At 40.7% G+C, this 15,576-nt stretch overlaps 1 protein-coding gene across 4 annotated transcripts in view; it reads right to left on the bottom strand.

Moving 5' to 3' along the window:
- The window catches only part of VPS8 (VPS8 subunit of CORVET complex), a 313,830-nt gene that overhangs the window by 72,840 nt on the left and 225,414 nt on the right, over positions 1-15,576 (bottom strand). For all 4 annotated transcript variants that reach the window (XM_073551536.1, XM_073551537.1, XM_073551539.1 and 1 more), the window contains 6 exons: positions 14,033-14,180; positions 13,847-13,936; positions 12,789-12,840; positions 11,356-11,459; positions 8,647-8,728; positions 7,342-7,424 (listed from right to left, as the gene is read on the bottom strand). In XM_073551536.1, coding sequence (XP_073407637.1) covers positions 7,342-7,424; positions 8,647-8,728; positions 11,356-11,459; positions 12,789-12,840; positions 13,847-13,936; positions 14,033-14,180 — 559 coding nt within the window. The remainder of the gene's footprint in view (positions 1-7,341; positions 7,425-8,646; positions 8,729-11,355; positions 11,460-12,788; positions 12,841-13,846; positions 13,937-14,032; positions 14,181-15,576) is intronic.

Genomic DNA, 15,576 nt, shown 5'->3' with positions numbered 1-15,576 from the left:
GGTCAAAAACTGAACTCCTTGTGTTTCCTCCCTCTACTAATCTACCTATGCCCAACATTGCCATTTCCATGTGTGGTTCAATTGTTACTCCCCAGCAACATGCCAGTTTGTCTTGGAGTTATACTTGATTCCAAGCTTTCATTCACCCCCCCCACATCCGCTCGCTCTTGTTATCTGCACCTCAAAAAGATTTCTAGAATATGACCCTTTCTTACTTTCAACTCTGCAAAAACTCTTACTGTTTCTCTTGTTCATTCGCGTCTGAACTATTGTGACTCTCTACTAATCGGCCTCCCTCTTACCAAAATCTCCCCTCTCCTATCTGTCTTGAATGCTGCAGCTAGGATCATATTCCTCACCAATCGTTACACCGATGCCTCTACCTTGTGCCAGTCATTACACTGGTTACCCATCCACTCCAGAATCCAGTACAAACTTATTACCCTCACCCACAAAGCACTCCATGTCTCATGGCTCAGCACCACCCTAATCTCCTCCCTCGTCTCAGCCTTCCATCCCACCCGTGCCCTCCGTTCTGCTAATGACTTAAGGTTAACATCCTCAATAATCAGAACCTCCCACTCCCGTCTCCAAGACTTTTCACGTGCTGTGTAAAATTCTTTGAAATGTACTACCCAGGTTAACCCCCAATCCCCAAAGTTCTAAGCATGCCCTAAAAACGAATTTATTCAGACTGGCCTACCATCTCAACACAGTAACCTAACTATCCCTGTGTTGCTCATTCAAAATTTTTTCCATAACCAGGTTCTTCGCATCATGTCCTCACATGCTTTATGCATTTAATAGCCCTCTGTCTGTACTGTTACATACTTAGGATGATAACTGGTTCATGCAGCAACAGGAACACCCGATTCTTACACTATGGCTGGTCCCAACAATGAGAGCAATTGTTACCATCCTGAGGAGCGGAGTAATCATCATGTGCTCCATTACTGTTCATAATGCCATCATAGTTTATGTATAAATTTATTAAAAACAAACAGCTGATGGAGGAAGAGGCACCCCACTAATTACAATTCAAATCCTGCTCCACCAGAAACCACTTTCATCCCCCGTAAGCAGTTCCACACTGAACCCACACTGTCTCCAATGCTCAGATTCATAGTCAGTCGTCACCGACTGGGTTCCCAACATTGCATTTAATCTAATCGCTGGTGGACAGCTCAGATCTTCCTGCACAGCAGGATACAATACAAGACAGGTACTGTAATCGCCGACTCCCCACTCACCAACACTGTGCTGAAGGCTCATCCACAACAGAGCAAGAAGGGAAGATGGCAGACAGCGACATCTTGTATCAAAATCCTCTCCTAAATACAAGTTTTACCCCCTCAATGATTGGAACTAGTCTACCGGTCTCATCCTGAGAGTCATTTCTTCTTTAGTGTAAACAGTCACAGAAGCAGTCGCTGCTAGTCCTAAGAATACTCAGAGTCTTACATGGTTGAGGGCTTATTTTTTGTGTGCCAAGCTGACGTTTTTAGTGATACCATTTTGATGCAGATACGATCTTTTGATCACCCGTTACTGCATGTTAATGCAATGTCGCGGTGACCAATAAAACGTAATTCTGGAGTTTTGATTTTTTTCTCGCTACGCAATTTAGCGATCAGGTTAATCCTTTTTTTATTGATGGATCGGGCCATTCTGAAAGTGGCGATACCTAATATGTGCATGTGTGATTTTATTTTTATTGTGTTATTTTGAATGGGGCGAAAGGGGGGCGATTTGAACTTTTATTTTTATATCATTTTAGAAACTTTTTTTTTTTTTTTTTTTTTTACACTTTTGGCATACTTCAATAGTCTCCATGGGAGGCTAGAAGCTGCCATAATTCGATCAGCTCAGCTACATAGAGGCGATGAGCTGAATTACTGACTTGCTATGAGCGCCGACCACTAGGTGACGCTCACAGCAATCAGGCACTGACAATCCTAGAGGTCTCCAGGAGACCTCCGGTTGTCATGCCGACACACCAATGACCAACGATCACGTGACACGGGCCACCGGTGTGCGCATTTCTGGCCTGATGGCCAGAAGTGCCATTTAAATGCTGCATTTAATAGGTTACTAGCCGTAGATGGATCGTGATTCCTCCTGCAGCTATTGTGGGCACGTCAGCTGTTCAAAACAGCTGAGATGTCCTGGGAAAGATTTGGGCTCACCGTTGGAGCCCACATCAAAGGGAGGGATACCGACATCAGCGTACTATTACGCCCGATGTCAGAAAAGGGTTAAGATGATGGCCCCAAGTGTGCAATGAATAAGGAGGACAGACCACCCACCTGGTAAGAGATCCACTGATTTAATACATGGAAACAAGCTTCAAAAAGCAGTGTGACATTAAGGGAAATTCACGTCAGCAGTAAGACGAGCTAATGAGTCTTCAGGGCGGCAGAAAGTCAAGGCTGAGAATTATACTACGCAATTGGCGATTCAGTAGTGCTCCAGTGCAAAACGAGGGCAGTCAGGGGCACAGCTGGAATATACAATTCAAAGCCTATAGTCCACAGACAAGACAGATTACATGGCTACGCTACGTAAATGCAAATTAATATTTAGCCCCCCAAAAAATAAAGTTAAAACAATTTGTGACTAACATTTAATTCTTTACACAAAAGTGTGGCGACTTGGTCTTATGCAGAGTTCATATGGCTGCACTAAATCTCGGGCCAGTCAAGTCTGGAAATTGCAAATGTGACCGCTCCATGTGCAGGTCCATGTGCTCGCCTGCAAAGCGGAAGAGAGCAAGAGCTGACCATTACTTATAAATTTAAAAAAAAATTGCCAACGGTAGACAGGGACATATTTGCCATTAGGCATCAGAGGGCGGAATCGAGTGCAGAAGGCTGCATATTTTATATTTTATAGTCATGACCGAACGTGTTACTAGCAACTTGGCACACTTTAAATTCTTCCAGAAAATGAATTTCACAAAGAAAGTTATTGCAATTACACACGTTTTGTTATATAGATATCAAATTTTAGAGAAGTCCAAAAATAAGTTATGGTTCAAATCAAGACACGAAAATCAATTAATGTGAACACGAACATAAACTGTCGTCCAGGACACACAACAAGAACCATAAGAGTAATTGAGTTTGTTTAAAAAGTAGTTTTTTATTAATAAATATTAAAAAAAAAAAAAAATGAACCAATTTACGAGAAAGTCATCTACAAGATGCCTCAAAACATAGGGAAATGCTACAAAAGCACAAAAAGTAGATGAATAGTATAGATACTGCAAATAAACCAAAAATTGGACCAGCCAATATAATTCAATGGTACCCACTGCAGGAATTAGTTTTAGATATAAAGGCTTTTTACATAATCCAGCATATATTATAGCGGGAAAAGGTACAAGTGCCTTAATCCAAGGTCCCACATAACTGCCTATCAACCAATGCCATATAAAGATCATAAATAGAGCATATTATGCATTTACCTATATTTGTGCCAGGTCCACAGAGGTCCAGTAAAGTGCTGTAAGTGCTGGTAACATTTCCCCCACCCCAACGCACGCTTCGTTACTTCTTCCTCAGGGTGCATTATATACATACAGTATTTATTTTCTGTGTGTGTGTTTTGGAAAAACGCAAAAAACATAGAAAAAAAGGCAAAGTGACACCCTGCAAAAAACACTGCTTTTAGCCAAAACAGTCAAGAAAAAAATAAAAAAAATTGTATGTGAATGAGATTTCTGAAATCTCAGGCTTTACTGAAACGCAGCTGAAATTTGCATAACAAATGCTGCAAAACTGCAACGTGTGAACATAGCATAAGATGGCTGCGGATGCAGCATTCCACAATCGACTTTACAACAATTTTCTCCTAAATATTCAGCAGGGGCAGGTCAATTTGTCAGCAGGTCACGTAACTTTTTATTAGTCTCTCTAAGGGAAAAGTTTGTGCCATTATTGCATATAAATTGAGCTGATGTTTGTATGTGTGCAGTGCTGAGATCATGGCAGTGTCATAAGAAAATGAGCTACTCCACATGAAGTAGTCTCTCCACTGGACATTTTTCCTACAGGTTTGGTGGCTCAGAGCTTAGTGACTGGCATGGCGCTGGTTTCAGGTGTGATTTCCATATTGCCCACACCTGCTGCTTGTTACAGGCGAATTTAAACAAGCACCACATACTTGAAACAAAGGTGTTTACTCACAATTTTGTAAATAAATGTATGTATAAAAAAAAAAAAAAGTGTAATTGCAATAATTTTCTGGGTGAAATACTTCATTTTCCATTACAGTTTCAAGGGTTTTGACACTTTCGGCCATGACTGTAATTTATATATTATGACTCTCTAGATTGTGAATAGTATCAGATGGATAGATATCCACATCAAATTAAAAAATGGCTATACTGACACTTGGTCTACAGGTGAAGCAGAGGGAAATTATTATTTTTTTCCTTATTCATGGTGCATCCCAGCAGCATTACGCTATAGACACCCACTCTCTGGTGCCCAGTGGCAAATACGGCTCTAACCGTAGACCTTATTGCGCTGGAATGATTTTTACATTTTTTTTTTTTTAATCAGAATAGTAACTACGGTAGGTACCCCATGATATTTATATGTACTATTACTATTTACTTACCACAGTGTATAAGGTCATTTTGTTTTTGTCCATATATAATGCGTACAGTAGGCATCTGTGCTATCGATTTCTTAGTTTTCAGATACAGCTAAAAGGACGGTGTTGGACTTGCTATTAAAACTGTACACCGCTCTGTGTGCGCTCCTGCCTCCTAAGCTGCTCAATTCTAAGGGGTCTTTTTAGCAATCAATGGGATCTCAGAACCTAGACCCCCACAGTATGGCTAGCAATTAAAGGACCTACAACACATTAAAATTAGAAAAGTTTAGTTACTTGTTAGCATTATCTAAATTGACTTGGTTGGCACCGGTGAGGAAGTGGAGAGGGGGTATCTTAAAAAGGCAAGACTAGAAAAGTGTCATTAATTAGATAGACCTCTACAGACCTATTGGAACCAATATCTTGTGTATTTGTCAGTACAGGACCGGTTTTGAGTTATGAATATGCTTCAGATTCTACAACTGTAAAAGTATTAAATCTGGCAAGATTTCGCATCAAACTTTTTGCAGTTTCTCAAAAACAAAAAAAAACTTTCTTCAGTTTCAGGACAAAGTTTTACTAACCTATAATACATAGTGCAAGAACGGAGAGCACCCTCATTTTCTTCAGGGATCAATCCACAAAATCAGCGACTTATAAAGCAACATTTATGCATGTATCAAGGGGTCATAGCTGTAAAGTGACTTTCTGGTCACCTGCCAATGCATTGGCGAAAAACATCATGCTTATGTCTTGGCTGCTAGAGGAATAGTGTCTTGACGTCATAAGCCAAGTGCTTCTGTCCTATGGTTTGAATGATTGTCGGGGTCTCAAGACCTTCACCGATAAAGAGTTAAAGAATTCGTATACAGTGTAGCCTCTCTGAAAAAGATTCATTACATTGCTGCCTTTGCACAAGAACTCCTCCTCTGTCTTGCTAGTCTTATAGAATTCTAGTTTGCTAGTATTATATCTCCACCAAGTCTCCTAACCTGTACTCACTTATTATTGTCTAATATTTATATGCTCTTCTTTGCAGACTAACATCTCCTGGGAAAATTCACCCTTTTCTAAGATTTCTTCACTTGAAGGTAATGGTTCAAGCTATACTTGAAGAGAGTCCAAAAACCAGGACCTAAAAACAAGCTGCTCATGCCGGCAACCTATCAAGGAGTCTGAAATGAAACATTTATGCTAAAGAATAAGCTACAATCCAATAAACAAGATGAAAAAGACATCGCAAATTATAGAAAGTGTTTTATCGATGCTATAGGTGGTGAATTTCACACAAAAAACATGTCCAAATGCTCAGCACTCCTTGCCACGTAACATTATGTAGAATAATGACAGCAGGAAACGTCGTCTGATTGGTTCATTTGCAAACGAGAGAGAGAAAAAGAGAGAGAAAGAGAAAGAGAAAAAGAGAGAGAGAAAGAGAAAGAGAAAGAGAAAGAGAGAGAGAGAGAGAGAGAGAGAGAGAGAGAGAGAGAGAGAGAGAGAGAGAGAGAGAGAGAGAGAGAAAGAAAGAAAGAGAGAGAAAGAGAAAGAGAGAGAGAAAGAAAGAAAGAGAAAGAGAGAATTTTTTTTTGTCCGCCAGAAAGGGTTTCAGGGTTAAATTCCCGGCTGACTTCCTTTCTCTGGGCATGCGCACTGTAAAATGCGGATCCTGCAGCCAAAAAAACGTTGCAGGGTCTGTCCAGGCATGTAGGCGGACGCAAAAAATTTGGCGGATCCGCAAAAAAAGGAACCAACGGATGGCCATCCGTCAAGATCCGCCGGTAATGCAACTCAATGGGGAAAAAAACGGATCCGCCAAGAAAACCCGGCGGATTTTGAATGATGGTCAAAAACGGAAGTGTGAAACAGGCCTAAGTATTATGGCAATTAGAACTGTCCATCTGCTGTGAGGCCAACACACACATCCCACCATAATATACTACCCCTGTAACAGCTTTTCACGTTTGGTCGCGAACGTCCTATGACTTTGGAGACAATAAGGCACATTAAGTAATACATTATTCCATAAGGCAGTAACCATGTTTGATCCCAGAAGGTTGCTGATGTAGCTAAAGTTACCAAACACCGCAAAATTAAAAAAAAAAAAAAAAAATCGTAAACCAAGCGAAGGCTTAACGACATAGCTTTAATATGCTGCAAAACACTATGTAACAAGAGGGTTAATGTCTATGAATACCCAGTCATGATAATAGTACGGAGCCGCCATGAAATATGCATGAAATGGTGACCCAGATTTCAAAGAGTTTCTCTGCAACATCTGCATTCTGCGGGAAAACGAGCCAAGGACAAGCGGGCAGCAGATGAACCTTGGTGTACGCTGGCAGAGTATTTAACTCAATAGTGGACTGAATGATTTAGGGCAAGGTAAGTTTCACATAGAAACCTGTAATTATTAAGTTGTAATGTTAAAACTAACGACCTGCAAAGTGCAAAAGAGAAATAATAGCTGGAGTCTTTGGGAAGTGACCCAGCTTTATTTTTAATCTCGTCATCCAATATACCTTTATCTGGGATGCAATGTATGAATGCTAGTACAGTAAATAGCGGTTTATCAAGGATCTTTGCGGATGGCTCTAGTAAGTTGTAAAAATTACAGCTGTGATAAAATCTAAGACATCAACATTGTGGTTAATCACTAGAGTTATGTGCCAGGTCTGAACGGTGCCCTATCTGGCAGGTCGTCATCTGACGTGTGTCCATCTCAGTACATGATGCACTTACCTGCAGAATCCTCTGGAGTATGGACGGGAGGGAGATATAGGCAGCCATACTATTGAGGACTTCCATTGTCATGCTCTTCAAAGCTAAAGGATAAAACAAATAAGAATAAATGAACTCCGGGACATTATAGGGGAAATCTAGGAATTGCACACAACTCATAGAAAAACATATGGGAAGTGTATTACTTTTCTCTACTATTTAATATTAGTAGTGCAGGGAAAAGAAGAGTCTGTATACAATAGCAACCAACAAAATGCAAGTATTATAAACTGGAGTTACTCCCTACAGCTGAATGTCTAGTTTGGCTACCACGTGTGTTTAAACTAGTATTTCCCTGCAGATTTGCACTGTTTTTTGCTAAAGGGTTCTCGGAGTACAGAACAGATTTGGGCTGTGCACACGTTGAGTAAAGTTTCTGCACCATTTCTGCATCTCTTGACAAGAAAAACATAGCTACAAAAACGCAAGTTTTTTTACCTGCGCTTTTGACTGATTTGAGGGAAGTCAGTGGTGAAAAACGCAGGGCAAAAACAGTGATAAAGATAGGGGACGCAGGGCGCATGCAGCGTCATGCGCCGGTGGGCGGAGCTACCAGCTGGGGCAGGGCTTAGCGGCGGCCGTGCGCAGGCCGTCGCTGCGCTCCAAAACGCTAGTGTGAAACTAGCCTTAGGCACTTTTTTTCACCTACTAGGAAAGACAAAAAAATTGAAGAGTTGTAGGATTAGCCTAATTTTTTTAAAAGGTTTATTTCCAACTTCCCAAGTTGCAGATTGCTGGGAGTCCAGCCACTGTAACCCCAGGAACTAAAATGTGCCTTTATAATGGAGTGGTGGCAGCACATTGCACACCATCGCTCTCCTCATCGTCTATAGGACTGCTGGGGGTAGACACTATTCTCTTGCATCACTGCCTGCGCAGCCGCTGCTCCATTGTTTGGGAATAATTCTTTAAAGACATGCATCTTTTTGGTTAGTAACACACCGGTGTGAATAATCTCCAATCATGTTTTATAGCAATGTCTATCATGTGTAGCAAGTTGCACAATTCTGAGCGGTTTTCTCCATTTTTTTGCTGGATTATAAATACAAGCATGCTTCTGCACTATTGATAAATCCACCCACCTCCCGTAGCTTTTTTCTAGTATTATAAAGGTGTTCTTTTATGTGACATTTTAAGTCCATTTCTGTACAATCCTTCCTTACAAGCCTTTTCTTGAAGCATTGTATCTGCTTTGTAGCAAAGACGCTGCACACACTGTGCTTACACTTCAAGTACCAGGAGGCGAGACGCGGGGAAGATACTTACCCTCCGAATATAGCGGAGAAGGAGAGGAACTTAAAAGCTTTTGTGGTGACATCATTGCCTCAAGCAGTGGGAACCACAGCGCCTGCAGAGGAAAGTGAACATATTGCTGAATTAAAGGGGGTGAGTCTGTAATAAAAAAATATCACACTGTTGAGCCAGAAGGAGCTGGTTTGTAGCGATGATGCTATGAAGCTCATGACAGTCTGAATAAATGTGCATAAAAAAAAAAAAAAAATGGTATTATGCCCTTAAAAGGGAATCTGTCACCCTATTTTTGGCTTTGCAGCTGCTGGCATAGACATCGGGGGCTTATCTACAGCATTCTGTAATGCTGTAGATAAGCCTCCGATGTAACCTGAAAGAAGAAAAACACGTTATATTATACTCACCGAGATGGGCGGTCCGGTCCGATGGGTGTCGCCGTCCCGTCCGGCGCCTCCCTTCTTCATGCGATGACGTCCTCTTCTCCCATCCTGTAATGGCTCCGGCGCAGGCGCACTGCTCTGCCCTGTTGAGGGCAGAGCAGAGTCCTGCAGTGCGCAGGCGTCGGGAGAGGTCTGGCGCCAGCGCACTGCAGAATTCTGCTCTACCCTCAACAGGGCAGAGCAACGCGCCTGCGCCGGAGCCATTTCAGGACGGGAGAAGAGGACGTCATCGCATGAAGAAGGGAGGCGCCGGACCGCAACACCCATCGGACCAGACCGCCCACCTCCGTGAGTATAATATAACGTGTTTTTCTTCTCTTTTCAGGTTACATCGGAGGCTTATCTACTGCATTGCAGAATGCTGTAGATAAGCCCCCAATGTCTATGCCAGCAGCTAATAGGGGATAAAAAGGGTAACAGATCTCCTTTAAGTCTGTGGTCAGACGGCCATAGATTCTCTCATGTAAGAGAATTGGTTCAATTTTGTCAGAGTTTGATCCGAGTGTCATCTTAGCGTGAACCGATTCTCTTGCATCAGAGAACTGCATCATCAGTGAAGAGAAGATGGAAAGCTTAATTTCTCCATCGTCTGCGAATGTCATACTGCACTTGGATGACAGAGGGCAGTCCGACGTTACCCAAGCACCCATAGGCTTATATGGGTGCGCATGTTCCGAGTTCTGGAGCAGCTCACACCATGCTGCAATTTTTTTTCTTTTGACAAATAACAGATCTGCACAGCCCCATAGCACCTTGGGCCAAGTACTATCCGATAAAAGTTCAGAAAGCAGTCAGCCGTAGTATATGCTCCTGTGAGTGAGGCCTTAAAGAGCAGTACTTGCTGGGTAAAAAATAAATTTAATTTTATTGAATTTCATGTATAGATTTTCAAACCTCATATTATATAGGCAGAAGTATTGGGACACATCTTAATTATCCAATTTTTCTATTTATTCCCATTGCCAGAAGTGTATAAAATCCAGCCCCTAGCCCTGGCTTTCCTAATGTGTGACCGAGTGATTCACTCTAAAGAGTTCACAGAATTCAAGCAAAGTCCTGAATATAATCCACACAACTGTGAGTGGTAGAACTGAAAAATTGGATGTGTTTAGGAATCCCAGCAACCAAACCTCCTCTGGCATTAACATTTGCACAAAAACTTTAAGCCACTAAAGTTATGGCATGGGCTTCCAGGGCCAAACCACTGCATGTAAGTCTTACATCACCAAGCACAATGTCAGATGTAGGATGTAGTGATGTAAAGCATCTGCCACACCACTCTTTAGCACTGGAAACATTCTGTTCAGTGATTAATCACTCTTCTTCATTAACCATCCAAAATCTTGTAAATAGACTTCCAAGAGGATGTTATTTTAGCTGCAAAGGAGGAACTCTAATAGATTTAGAAAGTGACATCACAAACGTTTTTAAAGATTTCTATAGATCTCATTCAGACGGGTGTATGATATCTGTGATGAACTGCGCATATCCAGCATCTTACATCCTGATATCACATAACTTAGTGATGTGAACTGCATTGGGACTGTTCTGTTTCCAACATCTAATTTACAATCCTCGATTATCTGCTTGTTATTTTTTTCATTATTTCTGGCTCCCTCTAGTGACCAGAGTCATAACCGCAGTGTTATTGTGATTTACTTTCACTTTGCTTTACTTTCCCTCCATTGCAGTGCATTCTGGTAAGGTTGCAATGCATCCTGGTAGCCGGTGCAAAGGATTATGGTTAGTTCAGCCTCCATTTCCCTCCAGTTCTCCATTTTCCTTCTGCCTGCATTCAGGAAGCATCTCATTTTTCTTCTCCCCTTGTGATAGCATCGCTGGTATTTATCTATGCTTCCTGTATCTAATTCCTGTCTCATATTAACCTGGTTAATTAGCCCTTCCCCTGGCTAGACATTAGTGCAGATGTATTGACTCAGTGTATATATATATATATTTTACTTGTAGTTTCACCGTGCCAATATACCATCACGTTCAATAAAGCACAGATTCAACTACAGTCTCCTTATTGGACACCCGGTATAGCGGTTTAGCTGCCTGTATAAGCTACATGAATTCTGCTTCATTTAGTGAGGACAGAACAGGGACTACCCAATTGTATTATTTGGGGACTCGGAAGAAAAAAAAAGAAAATATGATATATATTATAAATATATAATATATTTAGATTTGATGAAAAGCGCTGGATACAGGATTGTATACCAGTTCTGATAGAGACCCAGAGAACTACTATTGCCAAAGCACATATCAAGCACCAATGTACCTCTCTCTGCTGTTGGTTGAGTGTGTGGGATGTCCGTTCACATAAAGAAATAATTTCTGACAGCGTTTCTTCAACATTTTTTAGGACTGGCATTTGCTGGGCATCTGCAATGGGAAAGGTAGAATTCGATGAGCACAAAGAACATTGCAATCATCCTCCAAATAAGCTTTCCATTTGGGACTGAAATGCTCTTCTGAGGATGATACTTGAGCTACGCAACTTCAAGTGCTTGCTCCTAGTTGTAGGAAATTTCCAATTCAGATCTGTTTCATTATAATGGAAAACGCTTAATTTCAATATCAAATATATTTTGCAGTAAGCCCTTTGGAGGATCAATCAAATGTACCTCCATGTATTGAAATAGGCAATGTTTAAACTCTACCTTTCATGATGGCGTGGTCCCTTTCCCCTGAGAACATAGATCATTTCATTTCATTTCTGCAGACAATATCAGTATAGCAGCTGCCTCTTGAGATTTTAAATAGGCAGAAAAAAAATAATGACTGTACATTTTACTAATCATCGACCAAAGTGGAAATTTAAATCTTATTTAGGTTAGTAGGTAATACAGATGGTTAGCACTCGGCCAGAGGGTTCGAGTTCGCGGTGCCAGTGAGAAGGAACGGATAGCCCCAGAATCGCATAAACAATGTATAGTCACTGCACACGCTGAGGATTGTACTTAATGTGAAGTAAATTTATTGCTTGACAGTGAGGAAGCGACATCAAACGACGTTTCGGCCACATCGGCCTTTATCACAAAGTCGCTGTAATAAAATACATACATAAAAATATCAAAAAATTGTAAACTTTATACAAAATATATACACATAGTATCCAGAGAGCATGGAATATAAGCACTAGAATTATTTAGAAAGATGTGGAGACATCAAACACGTGAAACTGAGAGATAACGCGGTAGATAAGAAACATGAAGGAGCGTGGTCATACCCTTTTCAATTGAATGTAGGGTCTGTTTTCACCAAATCGATAGTGGACACTATCGATTTGGTGAAAACAGACCCTACATTCAATTGAAAAGGGTATGACCACGCTCCTTCATGTTTCTTATCTACCGCGTTATCTCTCAGTTTCACGTGTTTGATGTCTCCACATCTTTCTAAATAATTCTAGTGCTTATATTCCATGCTCTCTGGATACTATGTGTATATATTTTGCATAAAGTTAACAATTTTTTGATATTTTTATGTATGTATTTTATTACAGCGACTTTGTGATAAAGGCCGATGTGGCCGAAACGTCGTTTGATGTCGCTTCCTCACTGTCAAGCAATAAATTTACTTCACATTAAGTACAATCAGCGTGTGCAGTGACTATACATTGTTTATTTAGGTTAGTAGCTTAGTATTCTACTCCCTCATCCATTGCATGCTAAGCAAGAGAGAAAGATGCACAGCATACTGGTCGCCTACCTGCTGCATCCACAGAGTCCTTTGTCAGTGCGGAAAGCCTGTCTTGTAGCCTCTAAATAATTGATAAAAAAAAACTACAAGTTAGGATGAAAAAGGCATGGTGACATCAAATGTGAAGAATGAATAGCAGGTGATATGTGCATCTTGCAAATTGTGTCTCTTCATCACATTCATTTGACAGCTCAGATAAGATATAAAGACTTTGTAGGATGATTCGTGACTGTAGGATCTAATGCAACTGTTAAAGAGGTGCTCTCCAGTTATTAAATTGATTTAATTAGACAGCATGAAAATAAGAAAGTTTGCAATTGACTTGATTTTCTTATCTGCTGTCACTCTCCTGCAATGAGAGCTTTTATCTTTCATGGTGTACAGCTGGTTTTCATGGAGATCAGCCACCAGTTCCTCCCCAGGCAATGGCCAAGGGAACTCAGACGCTGCATTTCAAGAGCGGCGTTAGCGCCTAACATACAAGCTACATCTCTAAAGCCCACAGATTTATATGCAACAGTTAGCTGTTTACGGCCCTCTCTGCTTCCGGGTGAGCTGTGGTTATAAATCTTACAAGATCACCAGCCAGCAGTTTTCAAAGCAGGCCTATTAATCACCACTGTCCGGAGGTGTGTGTTTGTTCAAATGCCCCATTATCTCTTTGTGCAAATACAGTGGCAGCAGTGTAGTGTTCAGAACAAACCACTGATAGCTGCATGTGTTACAGCAAACCTTTTGCTGAGCCTCATAGTTCCAATAATAATGCAGCTCTGCTGCTCAGCAAAATTTTCACTTGAGGAGAGTCTGCTCCTGCCAGAAACCAGGAAGTAAGGAGGCTGCAAAGTTCTGAGCTGCTCAAGGGATAACTTGAGAATACCCCTTCAAGTCATGCAATGGTGTTGCAAGTATTTCTATTTTGATGAAAGGTCATTGTCATGTGTAAGGAAGAAAGGGGCTGGCTTAGATGGGATTACCTGTCTATATGTGGCAGCCAGGGGTAATTGGGATACATAAAACAGCCTTTAATTAAAACAAAGAACGCCAAAAAGTTTTGGCAATCTAATTACCGTTAGCATGACTTGGAAAGCTGCCTGGATATCCCCTTTCTTCTCCAATAGATAGGCTAAGGTCTCATGGTTATTGTGCTTCTGGGCAATCTATAGTGATAAATAGAATACATTATATATCTAGCAAGACCCTTCAAAGAGGTTAATGCTAGTCATTAGATTTGATGCACTAGTCTATGTGCTCACCTCAATAGTCTCCTCCAGCCGGTAGTGTTCCAGCATTTGTAGCACTTGAGTCACTTGAGCAGGGTCATACTGACACATAAGATCTATGAAGAGTTCTGTGATCTGCGGCTGATCCTGTAACCGCTCAGGGCTCAGCTGAGCTCCATCCCTACAAACAAACGCACACTTAGATACTACCGTTTTCTTAACTGTAAGACTCATTTTATGTAATCTATAAGAGCTTACTACAAACAATGGATAAACAATATCAGGACACCTTCTGAATGTCCCCTAGTGGTTCCTGCAAACAAACACGGTTGTGTCACTTAAAGGGGTAGCCCACCCATATTTCTGGTGTGAAACCACCCCCACCCTCCAAAAAAAAAATTGCGCACCTACCAGATCATCATCAGTAATCACAACTGATCAACTCATCACTACAGAGAACACAGATTACATGATCCACTGTAGCCAAACTATTTATCAGACCACCATATGGCCATTTAAAGAGAAAAAAAAAAAAAAGGCGGGGACAACCAATTTAACGTTCTAACTTTTTTTTTTTTTTTAGCTCTAGTGGAAAGAGAGGGCTCCGACGGATTTAAAGGCATTTTAACACTAGAACTACCGGAGGGGTCATTTTGACCCGTTTGCCATTTCTTTTTCCTATAATTTCTAAAATTTTAAACAAATGAGTTCTGACTTTTTGTGACTTTTATTTATTCATGGTAGTGTATATTTTAGGACACAAAAATGAATTAACTTTTTCAGGGGCCCGGATTTTACAATTCATACTTATAAGTACTGAAGGGGTCAATTTGACCCCATACATAAAAGTAGTAGTAGGCAAGTCACCTAATATTACAGAGTACAGAAAATCACAGTGCTTCTCCCTAATTGTAGAGTGCAATTGTATCTTTGCATATCAGGGATGATTCAGCATTTTGTTTTGTCTAAACTTGTCTGAACATGTTTGATCCATGTCTCTTGTAACGATTTCTGTCTGCACTTCAGTAGCAAACATTACAGTTGAAGCTACAACTCTGCATGTTTGTACAGTGTCGTTTTATTACTTCTGCGATCTTACAAGTCCCTTTTTGCGACGTATATTTGAAGCATGAGTAAGCAGAGGGGTCTGACAAGTGATGAAATTTTGAAATGTCTTCAGAATTTATCTGAAAATGAGTCAGAAGAAGTGTCCCATCATCCGCAATATCTGAACCACAAACAAAAGGACAAGAAATCCGCAAGCAACGAAAATGTGGAGTTGAAAAATGCAACAAAAACAAAACAACTAAAACTTATGCAAGTTGTAACAAACCAGTTTGTGGAAAATGCACTGGGAAAGTGGAAGAAAGTACTGTTTGTGTTAACTGTTGGACACCGCATGCTATGCCCATGTAAAAGGAAAATGCGTGCTATACTTGATCTTAACACTGTTCCTACTAAGTTAAAATAAATGTTCTTTAATTTGTTGGCAACAAAAAAGTTATTTTTACTCCAGAGTCAGTACTTTTGAATGGGGGTCAAAATGACCCCTAATGGTAGTTATAGGTATTATGAAA

The sequence above is a fragment of the Dendrobates tinctorius genome, unplaced genomic scaffold (genome assembly GCF_039654945.1).
Source record: "Dendrobates tinctorius isolate UK_male_01 unplaced genomic scaffold, ASM3965494v1 ptg000177l, whole genome shotgun sequence".
Taxonomy (NCBI): Eukaryota; Metazoa; Chordata; class Amphibia; order Anura; family Dendrobatidae; genus Dendrobates; species Dendrobates tinctorius.
This window is presented reverse-complemented; position numbering and strand designations above follow the sequence as displayed.